The 12623-nt window shown below is 31.1% G+C and overlaps 4 protein-coding genes across 4 annotated transcripts; 2 read left to right on the top strand and 2 right to left on the bottom strand.

The window, feature by feature from the left end:
* Positions 1–117: 117 nt before the first annotated feature.
* On the bottom strand, positions 118–2067 carry LOC128397777 (macrolide glycosyltransferase-like). Its single transcript, XM_053358529.1, has 2 exons — positions 1764–2067; positions 118–1685 (listed from the first exon to the last, which is right to left on the bottom strand). The coding sequence occupies exons 1-2, from the start codon at positions 1805–1807 to the stop codon at positions 284–286; spliced, it is 1446 nt and encodes a 481-aa protein (XP_053214504.1). The 5' UTR covers positions 1808–2067; the 3' UTR covers positions 118–283.
* Positions 2068–3747: 1680 nt separating this feature from the next.
* On the bottom strand, positions 3748–4769 carry LOC128397803 (apolipoprotein D-like). The gene is made up of 5 exons (XM_053358553.1): positions 4521–4769; positions 4316–4446; positions 4160–4236; positions 4004–4099; positions 3748–3941 (listed from the first exon to the last, which is right to left on the bottom strand). Exons 1-5 carry the CDS (start codon positions 4641–4643, stop codon positions 3796–3798), a joined length of 573 nt encoding a protein of 190 aa, XP_053214528.1. The 5' UTR covers positions 4644–4769; the 3' UTR covers positions 3748–3795.
* Positions 4770–5190: 421 nt separating this feature from the next.
* LOC128397802 (apolipoprotein D-like) lies at positions 5191–6242 on the top strand. Its single transcript, XM_053358552.1, has 5 exons — positions 5191–5409; positions 5479–5615; positions 5675–5748; positions 5834–5947; positions 6039–6242. Exons 1-5 carry the CDS (start codon positions 5293–5295, stop codon positions 6176–6178), a joined length of 582 nt encoding a protein of 193 aa, XP_053214527.1. The 5' UTR covers positions 5191–5292; the 3' UTR covers positions 6179–6242.
* Positions 6243–6390: 148 nt separating this feature from the next.
* Positions 6391–8722, top strand: LOC128397800 (uncharacterized). Its single transcript, XM_053358551.1, has 2 exons — positions 6391–7784; positions 8193–8722. Exons 1-2 carry the CDS (start codon positions 7316–7318, stop codon positions 8534–8536), a joined length of 813 nt encoding a protein of 270 aa, XP_053214526.1. The 5' UTR covers positions 6391–7315; the 3' UTR covers positions 8537–8722.
* The last annotated feature ends 3901 nt before the right edge of the window (positions 8723–12623 follow it).

Raw genomic sequence — 12623 nt, 5'->3', positions numbered from 1 at the left:
AAACAATAGATTTTGATTGATATTTTCCTAATTCTCAAAATTAACTTTGTATTATTTTAATATAATTAAGATACAATTGTAAATAATCAATTTATTATAAAATCAATATCAGGTGAGTAAATTGTGATCAGTAGTTAACGATTAGATTTAATTTAATCACAGAATCACAGTTGAGGTTCAGTTTGAACCAGTTAATTAGTTCAATGACAATTTAATTGTTACAATCTTGTAATGGAAAATAATTTTCACTGATAATCAAATTGATGTACAATCTGGTATTGGATTAATTATCAAACTGATCATCACCGAATGGTGATTTACCGGTGGCTACAGTTTTTTCAATCAACTGACAGACAGTTTCAGTTGTGGTTGAAGCTTTTAAAGTGGCAGCAATTAACGCTAATTTAGTTTTCAACGGTTGATCAACTAAAAGCTTTTCGATAGCCTCAAGAAGTTCAGACTCCTCGAAGTGGTAAGTGTCGATTCGCAGGCCAACACCTTTCTCCTTGATTCTTTGAGCATTGTCAAGTTGATCGAAAAATAATGGCATCACAATTATCGGTTTACCAAAGTAAAGACTCTCGGTGAGGGTGTTGTTCCCGCCGTGGGTGATAACCAGATCACAATGAGGTAAAATCGCAATTTGATTAACATACTTTTCACCCCAACAATTATCTGGTAAATCAATTTGATCATGATAAGGACCTTTGGAGATGATAAATCGATGAGGTGATTTAGCTAATACACTAATCACTCGTCTCATTAACTCCAAATCAACTGAGCCCATTGAACCAAGGGAAAAGTAGATTAATTTACCTTGTTTGTTGATTAATTTCTCTGGTATCACAAAGGGAGTGGAATCGTCTGGTTCCCTGATCGAAGCGTCCATTCTGAACCATTTGGCGGGTCGAGGGGCGATATCGTTATAGTCAAGAAAACCGGGATAAGTGTAAATGTTCATATAAGGTGAAGCTCCGATCGGAATCGGCTCATCTGGTCCGTAAGGTTTTGAACCTTTACTTATGAACCAGGAGTTGATGTGATCAATGATCGGCTTATTGTTGGCATCTTGGAGTTTTTTGAACTCGTCCCAAAGTTCACGAGGACTGTCAGTTGCAAATCCTGTGGTTGCTGGTGGACAGTGTCCATGGTACAACATGATTGGGTTACATGACCACAATTGTGCCCATGGAATCGTCGATTCCTCTAAACATGGAAGTCTCATCATAAAGTCCAAAACTATCATGTCGGGTTTAATTTGATTCATTACTTGTTTAAGTGCTTCGTCGAACGCAAATTGTTTAGAGTACCAATCAATGAACCGATCAACCGCTCCTGGATCTGGATTACGAACTGAATCCATGGGAGATAATCTCAATTGCTTTAATCCATCGTTAATTATTCCAATTAATTTTGCATTCGGTGCTTCATCGGTTGATTTTGCTTTCTCATCACCATTAACTTTGCTTTCTTTTGATTCATCACCTTTACAATCATCAACTTTATCACCATTAGTTGTTGATGATTTATTAATTGCTGTAGTTTCCTTTAAATCAAGAGGGATGAATTCAAAGTTATGTTTCTTAATCAAAGATTCCCATCCAGGGGCAAGGGTCATTATAACTTGATGACCTCTCGACTCCAAAATCTTTGCCATCCCAAGGATTGCGTTCACATGCCCTTGGCTAATTGAAGTAATTTCATGTCAGTTAATTGTTAGTTAATCTAATTAAATCCATTGATTGGGAATCAAAAACACTTACCTGTCCATTGCCGAGCAAAGGATTTTTAATTTCTTCTCAGCCATCACAATTAACTTTGAAAATTAATCACTTAAATGAATATTATTAACTAATTATTTGAAGACGAAACTTAAACAATTATTAGTTGTTTTTTCTGAATAGTGATGAATAATCAAAATGAGATAAATTGTCAATGTTTTATGGTATTTAATTGATTAAAATCACATTGACAATGTATGGATGGAACTAACAATTAACTGATTAAAGAGAGGAAGAGAGAGTGAAAAGACAATCAAGGAAAAAATTTAGGCAGTTGAATGAAGACTTTTGTTAATTAGCTTTTATCAATGTCCAAAGTACCCGAACAATTTAATTCTTATTGTTATAAGTTATCATGTTAATCAAACATCCACTCATTAAGTTTGCATTGATTAAATCAGTGCGCATAAACTTATTAATCTAATTTCCATTACTTCCAAACCCAATTGGATTAAATTGATTGTTAATCACAGATTAAGATTTTAATCTTTTCAAATGTCATCTACATTGAAGATAAACGAAATTTTCAGAAAAAGGTTGAGCCAAAACTACGAGGATTCTAAAGAATAGCAATTGAAGAAAATGGGAGCTCATAATGTAGCTCAATTTTACCTGAAAATGAAGATAAAGGACATGATCATCTTCCATAGGGATTTTGCCCCCTCATGAATAGTTTTGGAAATGAGTTTTTTAGACACGTCACAAATTATTGACCTTTTGTTTCAAATAAAGATCTCTAGGACTTATACTTTTCGCGTAAAACGGGTTTTTCGACGGAAACTTTGAAGTGATTTTGTGGCCAAACTATCATACATAGAAAAAATTTAATAACACCATTCAATAGACAATTTTATGATCTTTATTAATATCTACTTTTTAAATCTTAAATCTTTTGGTTGTAGCCGCTTAAACGGAAATAGACCTTAAAAAGTGACCTTTTCGTTTATTAATGAAAACGGAAAACTGAAACTAAACACATTCGATAGACATTTAAATTCTCTACCGTAAATCGAAATAAAAAGTTTACCTATCGAACTGCGTTTTCGAGATATTCAAATAAAACTATTGACGGAGCGGGAAAAGGCCTTTTACAGCCTGATGATAAAAGATAGAATCAAAATTTTTCGCGTACATGATATTTGAAAGCTTTCCCGATATAATTCCGGTTAAAAAGGTTAACAAAAATAACCTTAGTTTTCGCCAATTTTTTGAGCTGCAAAAAGTATGTCAAAATCAGCGGTTATTTTTGCGATAAACTGTAGAGCAGCCAAATGTCTATCGACTGTGTTGAGCTTACTTACAAATTAAATGTACAAATTAAATCGAAAATCTGAGTTGGGGGCAGAAATGGATCAGGTCCTTTGATCATTAGATAATGAATATTGACAAAATCCATATGACCATATCTCCATTTGATTTTCAATCATTTTAGTATCGAAAAATTGAGCGAAAATACTACAACGCGCAAGAATAGTGCGAATGTGATCTGAGAATCAGTTTATCAGATTTTCTGATGAACGAATAAAATGGATCAGTGAAAGTGCTCAGGAGCTTATATGAAGTGCGTGAGTAAGAAAATGAGAGAAAAGAGAGAAGAATGTCGAATGTTGAATCAATTTCTTTCTGTCTCTTTTCTTTCTTTCTTTCTCTCCGTTCATGTCTCGAACTATTCGAAAGCAACAAAAAGTTTTGCGGAACGAAATGAGAATGTTATTAGTTTTTAATGACTCGATAAAACTGAATTAATCTAATAAATTGCAGATCAATAATAACCCTAACAATCTAAATGGTTGATTGAAAATGTTTATGCCAAGTTTTGAAGTTTCTATGATCGTTTCGTCAAATGTTACAACGGTTCAACCGAATGGAAAATCTGATGGACTTTTTTCACCATTAATCCAATAAATCACCTTTCGATTGGTAAATATCAAGACAATCGAAACTTTAGACAAAAAATCACTTGAAATTATGAGTATTGAAAATCAGTTTATTGTAATCACGATAACATATTTTTTCACAATATCGAAGGATTAAATTCACAGTCTTGGTCAGCATTTATCAGAGTTGTAGCTGGAATTCCCAAATTTTGAAGGGCCAAATAAGCGGCTAATTTAGATTCGGCTGGAGCATTTAGCTCTTTGGATAAGATTCGTCCATATACTATAATTAAATCAACAATTAGATTAGTCTGTGAATACTCAAATTTAATTGTGACAATTTACCTTCATGTTGTTTAGATCCCTTTGGTTTACAGCCAAAAACAGCAATATAAGTCTTGTAATCAGTGGCGGCAATGTAACGATCAAAACTTGAAGCCTCTACAGAATTTGACAACAATTAGTTAATTATATTTAATAATTATCTAAATGAAAACTCACTTGGTCTGAATCTGATTGAAATCTTATTTTTTTGTGAAGGGTCAACTAAACCAGGTCCACCTTGACCACGTAAGTAACTATCCAATTATCCAATTCAAATAATAATAGGGAACAATTAATTATGTCACTTTCATTCACAATTAACTAATCACTTACCCTTCTAAACTAAATTGATTTGTATAAGTAATTGTATTATTGTCCAATACTCGATATTTATCAACTGGACAGTAGTCGTATTCACCTTTAGAGTCTGTGGTTGATTTAATTACGTACCAAGATCCTTGAATCTATTACAATTTTAATACAATACATAGATGATTAGTTAGATGAAACAATTAACTAATCTTATATAGTTTCTTACCTTATCCCATGAAAAGTCATCAGGAACCGGAACTGATGGACATGGTCCAGATAAAAGGATATCTGAGTGGACTGAACCAATTATGGTAACAATCAACAGAGCAATTAAAGTTTTACCAATCATTTTAATTTCTAAATTGTAGTTAAATCAACTTGATTGTTTCAACAAATATTATTTGATGTTTTAATTACTATTTATGATTGGGTTTTTTGCCTCAATAATCAAAGGTTTGATTAAAACGAGTACGAAGTTAGTTTATTACCAGTTAATCACAATTAAATTAATCATTTACATTGTCTTATAATTGTGATGAAAAGTAATCACAATGGTAGATTTATATTTTGAGCCTGATAATCAAGTTAATTGTCAAGTGATCAGATTGATTAACCAGCTTTGAAAATTGTAATTATTCAGTTGGGAATCATTGATAATCAATTGATTATCTTATTACTTTGTTTTATTAATTTGCTTTGTTAATCAATGATAATCATTTCCAACAATTAATTTCTACCAACACTCATATGAAACTTAATCTCGTTGATTGATTTAATTGTTTTAATAACTTAACAATTAATATAAATGACTTGAATTGAACTGATGTCGGACTCAGTAATCACCACATGATCAATGATTGATAAATTGTCAATTCAGTTGATTAACTTTTCAATCTCTATTTCAATTATAAATTGTTACACTTTAACAAACAGTCAAATCTGAGTAACTTATTTAATTGTAAGCCTAGTTGATTGTTACAGTTAAACAGAAAATCAAAATGATTTGCAAAATTGTGATCGCTTTCATCTCACTTGTTGGTTTGGCCTCATGTCAAATCTACGATATTGGTACATGTCCACTTGACCAGAGTCCAGCTCAATTTCAAATGGATAAGGTTAGAATTTTTTTCTTACTTGATTAAATCATCCAAATTTGGTCGATTAATTAATCTAAATGTCCACAGTTTTATGGTAAATGGTACGAAATCGCAAGAGTTGAAAACGGTGTCGTCGCTGGCGAAACATGTGTAACTTTCAACATCTCATCTCAAACCTCCTATTTATCTGGACATCCAGTGACCCAAACTGGTTACGATAAAACGTAAGTTTAAACTTGATTGTTATTAAATTTTTCGTTGATTAATTTAATTTTCTTTCAAGTGGTAAATTGGAATACGTTTACATTGGAAATCTTGAAACTTGGGATGATAATTTCCTCTTAGAGTATGGAGAATGTAAGTATTTTGATAATATGACAAGTTGACCTTAGACTATTTTGATAATTCAATTAATTGTGATTCACTTCAATCGTTTGAAAAGATCCCTATGGTTTCAACATTCTTGATACCGATTACGATAATTACGCCGTTGTCCTTGGCTGTGGCCTTTTCCCTCCATTGGGCTATTGGTTCCCTTTCCTTTTGGTCAGAGTTCGTGAGTATACAATTGTTGAAAGAACACTAATTGTGTGTGAAACTTAGTAAATTGTTAGGTACTAAAACTAATTCTAATTGTAATGGCTTAGGTGTTGCTTGGATCCTTTCTCGAACTCCAACAATCGATCATGCTCTTCAAGCTCAATTGATTAAAACCTTGACTTCAGGTGGAGTTGGTAAAAGTAAATTAATCTTCCCAAGTACCGTTAATTGTCCAGCTAATTATTAGCGATAAAAAATTACTTAAATTGTAAAAAATACAAAAATTAAATTGTTACTGAATTTACACTCGACTGTTCAAGATGACACCTTCTTTTGAGATTTGCTCTCTGGACATGTAGGTGAATCGAATAGCAACTAAATCAAGTTGATTGTTATAAGTGTTAACCATTTTAAATCAGTTTTCTATCATAATTTTCATCTATATTGACTTGCTGTTACTTTGACTCTGCATTTTGACCAATTTCACCAACTAGCCGATTAACTAATCACCTTAATAGAAACAAAGTGATTAAATATCGAGGATTAATAGAATTAGTTCTTAGTTACAAACTATTATCTCTGGTGTGTAAAAGGACTCAATTTGAATTAAATCACGATAAAATTAAATCATTTAGCATCTCAATCAATCTACCTTCATCTAACGTTAGTTATCAATATGATGAATTCTGTACCTGGATTCGATTTGAAAGTAAAGAATTAGCTTCGAGTCGAAATCATAAGTAACGTTTTAGTGCAAATACACTCTAAGTGGAATCTGTTAGTAATCCACCCGGTCATGTTGTTGGAAAGTTCATTGTTAAATATCATTGTTAATAATAGATTCATTCCGTTCGCGAGGAAACTTGTATTAATCCATCAATTTTTTCTTTACTTATTATCTTTGAATTTTCAATTTCTATGAGAAATTTAAGTTCTATTGGAGATCGATCGTTCTAAAGTCGATCAATTTTTCACAATCAATTCCAACTAATATTCTATCAAAAAAATTAAATAATTTGATTATTCTTAGTGGATAATAATGGTTATTGTAGAAAAAGTCATTTCATGCTTTGTGTCTCTTGGCTTTACTATTCTAATCTATTTTTGATGTAATTTTCATCATATTGAATCTTTTTACTAAACTCTTAATTGAATAACTTTGTTTCATTTTCTATTAAAGGAAGCGTAAAGATTAATGATTATTATTATATTGGCACCGAAAAGTCAGAAAAGATAAATAGCTGGTCAATTCGGAATATCGATTCAGATTATAAACTCAAAATTTTAATAATTATTAGATCGGTTGCTGTTTTCTACTCGACGTACTCAGTTAAAATTCTTGATGTTATGAATTTCTGTTGATATTTTCTTTTTGTGATACATAATGAATAATTCTCAAAATATTTTGAAAGTTCTATCAACTTATCAGCCCCACTTTCAGGATTTTATCGTCAAAAATATACTACATATAAATAATGTTCCCAGACTATTTGTTAACAACTCAGATGGTGAGTACGATGATATTTCGCTCCTCAAATCAGGTAAAGTGGATATGATTTTTCCGGATGGATCTTTATCTTTTCTGGATGGTACAGAGGTCAATATATCAGTCGGGCCAGTAGTTGGAGGTGTCAGTTGTGTCTTTTGGAATATCTACCCAAACTCGTCAACTGATGTAATTAACAAAGGAATATTATCTTCACTTGAGATAGTTAACCATTCCGTTTTCATCTTCGCTGTCCTGTTAACAGTTCTCGCTTTGATAATATATTTTGTTCAATCAGATATCGGAAGTGATGTTTCTACCCTTTATCCACCTTCGATCATAAAGTATCTCTTGGCAAACATCAAAGGTAAATTTGGGTTATTCATATTTCTAACCTGCTCTTTCTCAGTTCATTACATATTACATTTATTTTCTGCATCGTTTACTACACAGTATTCGATAGCTTCACGTCCAGCACCATTGAATACGTGGTCTGATTTAACTTCTCGAAAAGAAATCAATTGTTCAGCACACAAAGAGAGTTGTTATCGGTTTGTAAACGAATCCATGGGCTTAAAAAACCCATTCTATCCTGTGAGCCTTATGGCATTCAAAACATATATCTATGAAACGTTTAATAAGTCAATTGTTTCATTCTTTCAAAAAGACGTTAACGTTGTATATCTGCTGAAATATTATTGTAAAGTGCATAACATGATTAATTATAATCTCCCTAAAAATCAAAAAAGTAATTTTTTATATCATATTGGTTCAGGTCAATATTTTGAAAGATTAGCTGCATTATTTTACCATAAAAATATCGATGGTGACAAGAAACGTAGGATTATCAGAGCTTCTTATTCTGGTCTTGAACAAAAGCTTTGGACCGTCGGTTCTGAAAAAATGCTCGAAACTCGAGACGATGCAAAAATTGAAAGACTTCTCTTTCCAATGTGTTGGCGTTATGAGGAATTAGGTGCTCAACCTGAAGGGTCATACAGTCCAATCACTTATTCTAATTTCACTGATCTAATGTATCTATACCTATCACTTTCTTTTCTTGCAATTATCTTATTTCTACTCGAAGTTTTTCTCATCAAATTTAAATCACAAAATTAATATTAAATATCTTTCCGTGATTAATCTCTGTTAACCATTGGGTTGTTTAATTATGTAATTACAGTACTCGTGTGAGAGATAATTATAAACGAAACAGCATTTATTCAAATGAATTTTATGTATAAACCAAATGCAAATTAATCAAAAATAAAGGTAACATTGTGTCTATTTGTTTGTGACTAATTCTCACAGGTGAGTAATCAATAAGTTATTGATAGCAGTTTCAAAGATTGTTGCTATGCATGAGTTGGTTGAAAAGTTGAATGAAGTGAAGTTTACTTCTGTTTTTGTTAGAGGTATCGGATCTCAAATTGATTGAGTTTATTGATGAATTCGTTTCAATTTTCAAAGATCAAAGTGTCATCGTGTTGATAGGGGGAGGGAGTCATAGGGAAGATTCATTTTCCTGTTTACTTGACGCGATTGCTGATGAAACTTACAGGATTACACCAAATGGATTGGTATCGATAACTTGTCGTGTGAACGTAGTCGCTGTTAAGATCACCGGAATACCTGATAACTTACATGAGAATATGGTTAGAGCTACTTTTGGTGAAACTTTTGGTTACATTGGAGGATCAAGAGAAGCGATTTACTTTGATTGTGATAGCATTGCTGTTGGATTAACTTTGAATGCGTAGAGATGGCTCGATTAGTCGTGGAAACCAAAAATAATCTTGGACTTTTTAATGTATCGATCGTGAGTGAGTATGATAAAAATCCGCCTGAATATGTAAGCAAAATATTATTAGAACTTGATGTGGAAAATCAGTTCGAAAGAGAAAAATGAACATTATTCCTATGGCAATCGAAGACGAATACTACAAATCGTATAGTGATGCAAGCAAATCAATATTATCGTTTAAAAGTCGTCATATGGCTCGTTGTGTAGTGGTCTCTGGTACTGGTGGGATAGATCATTTCAAAACTCAGTTCAATATTTCAGTTGAGCTGATTTGGCAGAACGATCGGTCTGTTGCATCGCATAAAGTGCATGAAGACCATGAGATGATCAAAATCAATGAAACATTAAATAGATCACATATTCGCCCAGGGCTTAAAAGAAAAGGATTAACTTTTCAACAATCATCACAGCTTAGAACATCATAAAAAGGAATATATTCATGTAATAATAACTCTAATTGATTAGTAGCAACATTATACAGTCGGAGAAAATGAGTTTGACAATGGTTTAAATTATTTGCGCAGAAAGAGTGATAAAAACAATTTATCAATGATAAGATAATCAAGAGATACCCACGAGAACCTGCATTTAAGGCTGATTTTTGTCTATCGATGAAAATAAATTTTGAAGACTTTTTTAGATAGAGAATAAAAAACTGAGTTCAATAGTTTGCGTTAAAACTGAAGTTAATCGCGAAAAACTGACAAAAAGTTCAAAGCCATTTTACAGCGTCAAGCAAAGGTCATAGAATAAAAATCAAAGAGCATGTATATTGGGAATTCTCTCATCATGATCTTTCAGAATATAATATTAACCTGGACAAAATATTCACTCTTAAATGCTACCTTTATGATAAATATTAGTGAAGATTACTTCTATTTTAACGGAATTTCAGGCCATTTTCTGATTTTCCGACCCATTCCGGAAACGGCCTTGCAATTTCTTTCTCAAAATTTTTTAATGAAAATTAACTTCCGCATTGGTTAGATGATAAAATTTCATTATTATTTCATGTATGATAACCACTAAAATTTTTTCCCGTTTTTTATTCTTAATGTTTGCAGATTGATCATTAGAAAATAAGATTTTTGTTAATTATGAAATTAAGTCCATTTTAATGCTTAGATTCTAGGCTTTCGAATGACAAGAATTTTATCAATTTTAAAAAAATAAAAATTATCATTAAAATTTAAAATGAGCCATTTCTCTGGTTTTGGCGCTTCACTCCTAGGTCACTTTTAGGCTTCAAAATGACCTGAAAATTTTTTGATTAAATTAAATCATTTGATTATTAAACTTATTTCATTCAAAATTTGGTGAATTTTAATAATCAAAAAGAGGAAAATTGCCATTTAGAATCAAATTAACACCAATTTTCGCCAATGCTACGCAATGGTAAAATTTACCGGTTTTTATGAAAAATGTGCAAAATGCTTCTCTATGGAGATTTAATGTTAAATCATTTTTTGTTCAGGTAATAATTTCTCCTCTATTTGATTATCAAAATTCACCAAATTTCGAATCAAATAAGTTCAATAATTAAATAATAATTTTATTTTATCAAAAAAATTTTCAGGTCATTTCGAAGCCTAAAAAAGTGACCTGGCGAGTGAAGCGCCAAAAACCAGAGAAATGGCCTATTCTTAAATTTTTAATGATAATTTTTTTATTTTTTTAAAATTGATAAAATTAGTATCATTCGAAAGCTTAGAATTTAAGCTTTAAAATAGACTTAATTTCATAATCAACAAAAGTCTAATTTTCTAATTATCAATCTGCAAACATTAAGAATCAAAAAAGGGAAAAAACTTTAGTGGTTACCTAATATTTTGCGTCACTTTAGGTCAGTCAGGTCGATTTTAAGGCCAAATTATAAAAAATGTTCGATTTACGTCGAAAATGGTCAACAATTAAGATAATTAATTAACTGATTTAGAAACTTTTAATTATCGCGCTAATCATTGTTGATAGTCTAATTAATTATTTAGTCGAAACAATCAAATTAAAATCCTTTATAATCAATGAGATAATTACAATTAAAGATTCGATAATCAAAAAACCGGCACTAATTCTTAGTCAACCTAATACATGTATAAAGAGATCTTGTTTCAATTCGAAGTTTTTCTCATCAAATTTAAATCACAAAATTAATATTAAATATCTTTCCGTGATTAATCTCTGTTAACCCTTGAACAGATCAATTATATAATTACAGTACTCGTGTCATTGAAACTCGTGTAAGAGATATTAATAAACGATACAGCATTTATTCAAATGAATTTTTTGTATAAACCAAATTCAAATTAATCAAAAATAAAGGTAACATTGTGTCTGTTTGTTTGTGACTAATTCTCACAGGTGAGTAATCAATAAGTTATTGATAGCAGTTTCAAAGATTGTTGCTATGCATGAGTTTGTTGAAAAGTTGAATGAAGTGAAGTTTACTTTTGTTTTTGCTGAAGGTACAATTGGTGATGAAAAAAATTTCGTTCTGGTCGATAACTCAATTGATATATAAAGTTTTGAAAAGGCGGTGACACCTCGGATCTCAAATTGATTGAGTTTATTGATGAATTCGTTTCAATTTTCAAAGATCAAAGTGTCTTCGTGTTAATTAGGGAGTCATAGGGAAGATTCATTTTCCTGTTTACTTGACGCAATTGCTGATGAAACTCACATGATTACACCAAATGGATTGGTATCAATAGCTGATCGTGTGAACTTAACCGCTTTTAAGATCCTTGGAATACCTAATAACTTAGCTGCGAAATCATAAGTAATGTTTAAGTGCAATAAGTTGGATATGTTAGTTATTCACCCAATTATGTTATTGGAAAGTTCATTGTTAAAGAAATTCATCCCGTTCGTGAGGAAACTTGTATTAATCCATCAAATTTGTCTGTACTTATTATTGATATCTTTGAATCTTCAATTTCTATCAGAAATTTAAGTTCTGCAGGACATCGTTCCAAAGTCGATCAATTCTTCACAATCGATTTCACCTAATATTCTATCAAAAAAATTAAATAATTTGATTATTCTTAGTGGATAATAATGGTTATTGAAGAAAAAGTCATTTCGTGTTTTATGTCTATTGGCTTTACTATTCTAATCTTTTTTTGATGTAATTTTAATATTGAATCTTTTTAAAAACTGTTAATTTAATAACTTTGTTTCATTTTATACAAATATAAAGAAATCGTCAAAATTTAATGATTATATCATTACTTTGGCGCCAAAAAATCATAAAAAATAATAGCTGGACAATTCGGAATATCGGTTTAGATGATAAACTTAAAATCGTCAAAATTATTTGATCAGTTGTTGTTTTCTACTCGACGCACTCAGTTAAAATTCTTGATGTTATGAATTTCTGATGATATTTTCTTATTGTGATACGAA

The sequence above is a fragment of the Panonychus citri genome, unplaced genomic scaffold (assembly GCF_014898815.1).
Source record: "Panonychus citri isolate SS breed McGregor unplaced genomic scaffold, ASM1489881v1 Contig00040, whole genome shotgun sequence".
Classification (NCBI taxonomy): Eukaryota; Metazoa; Arthropoda; class Arachnida; order Trombidiformes; family Tetranychidae; genus Panonychus; species Panonychus citri.
This window is presented reverse-complemented; position numbering and strand designations above follow the sequence as displayed.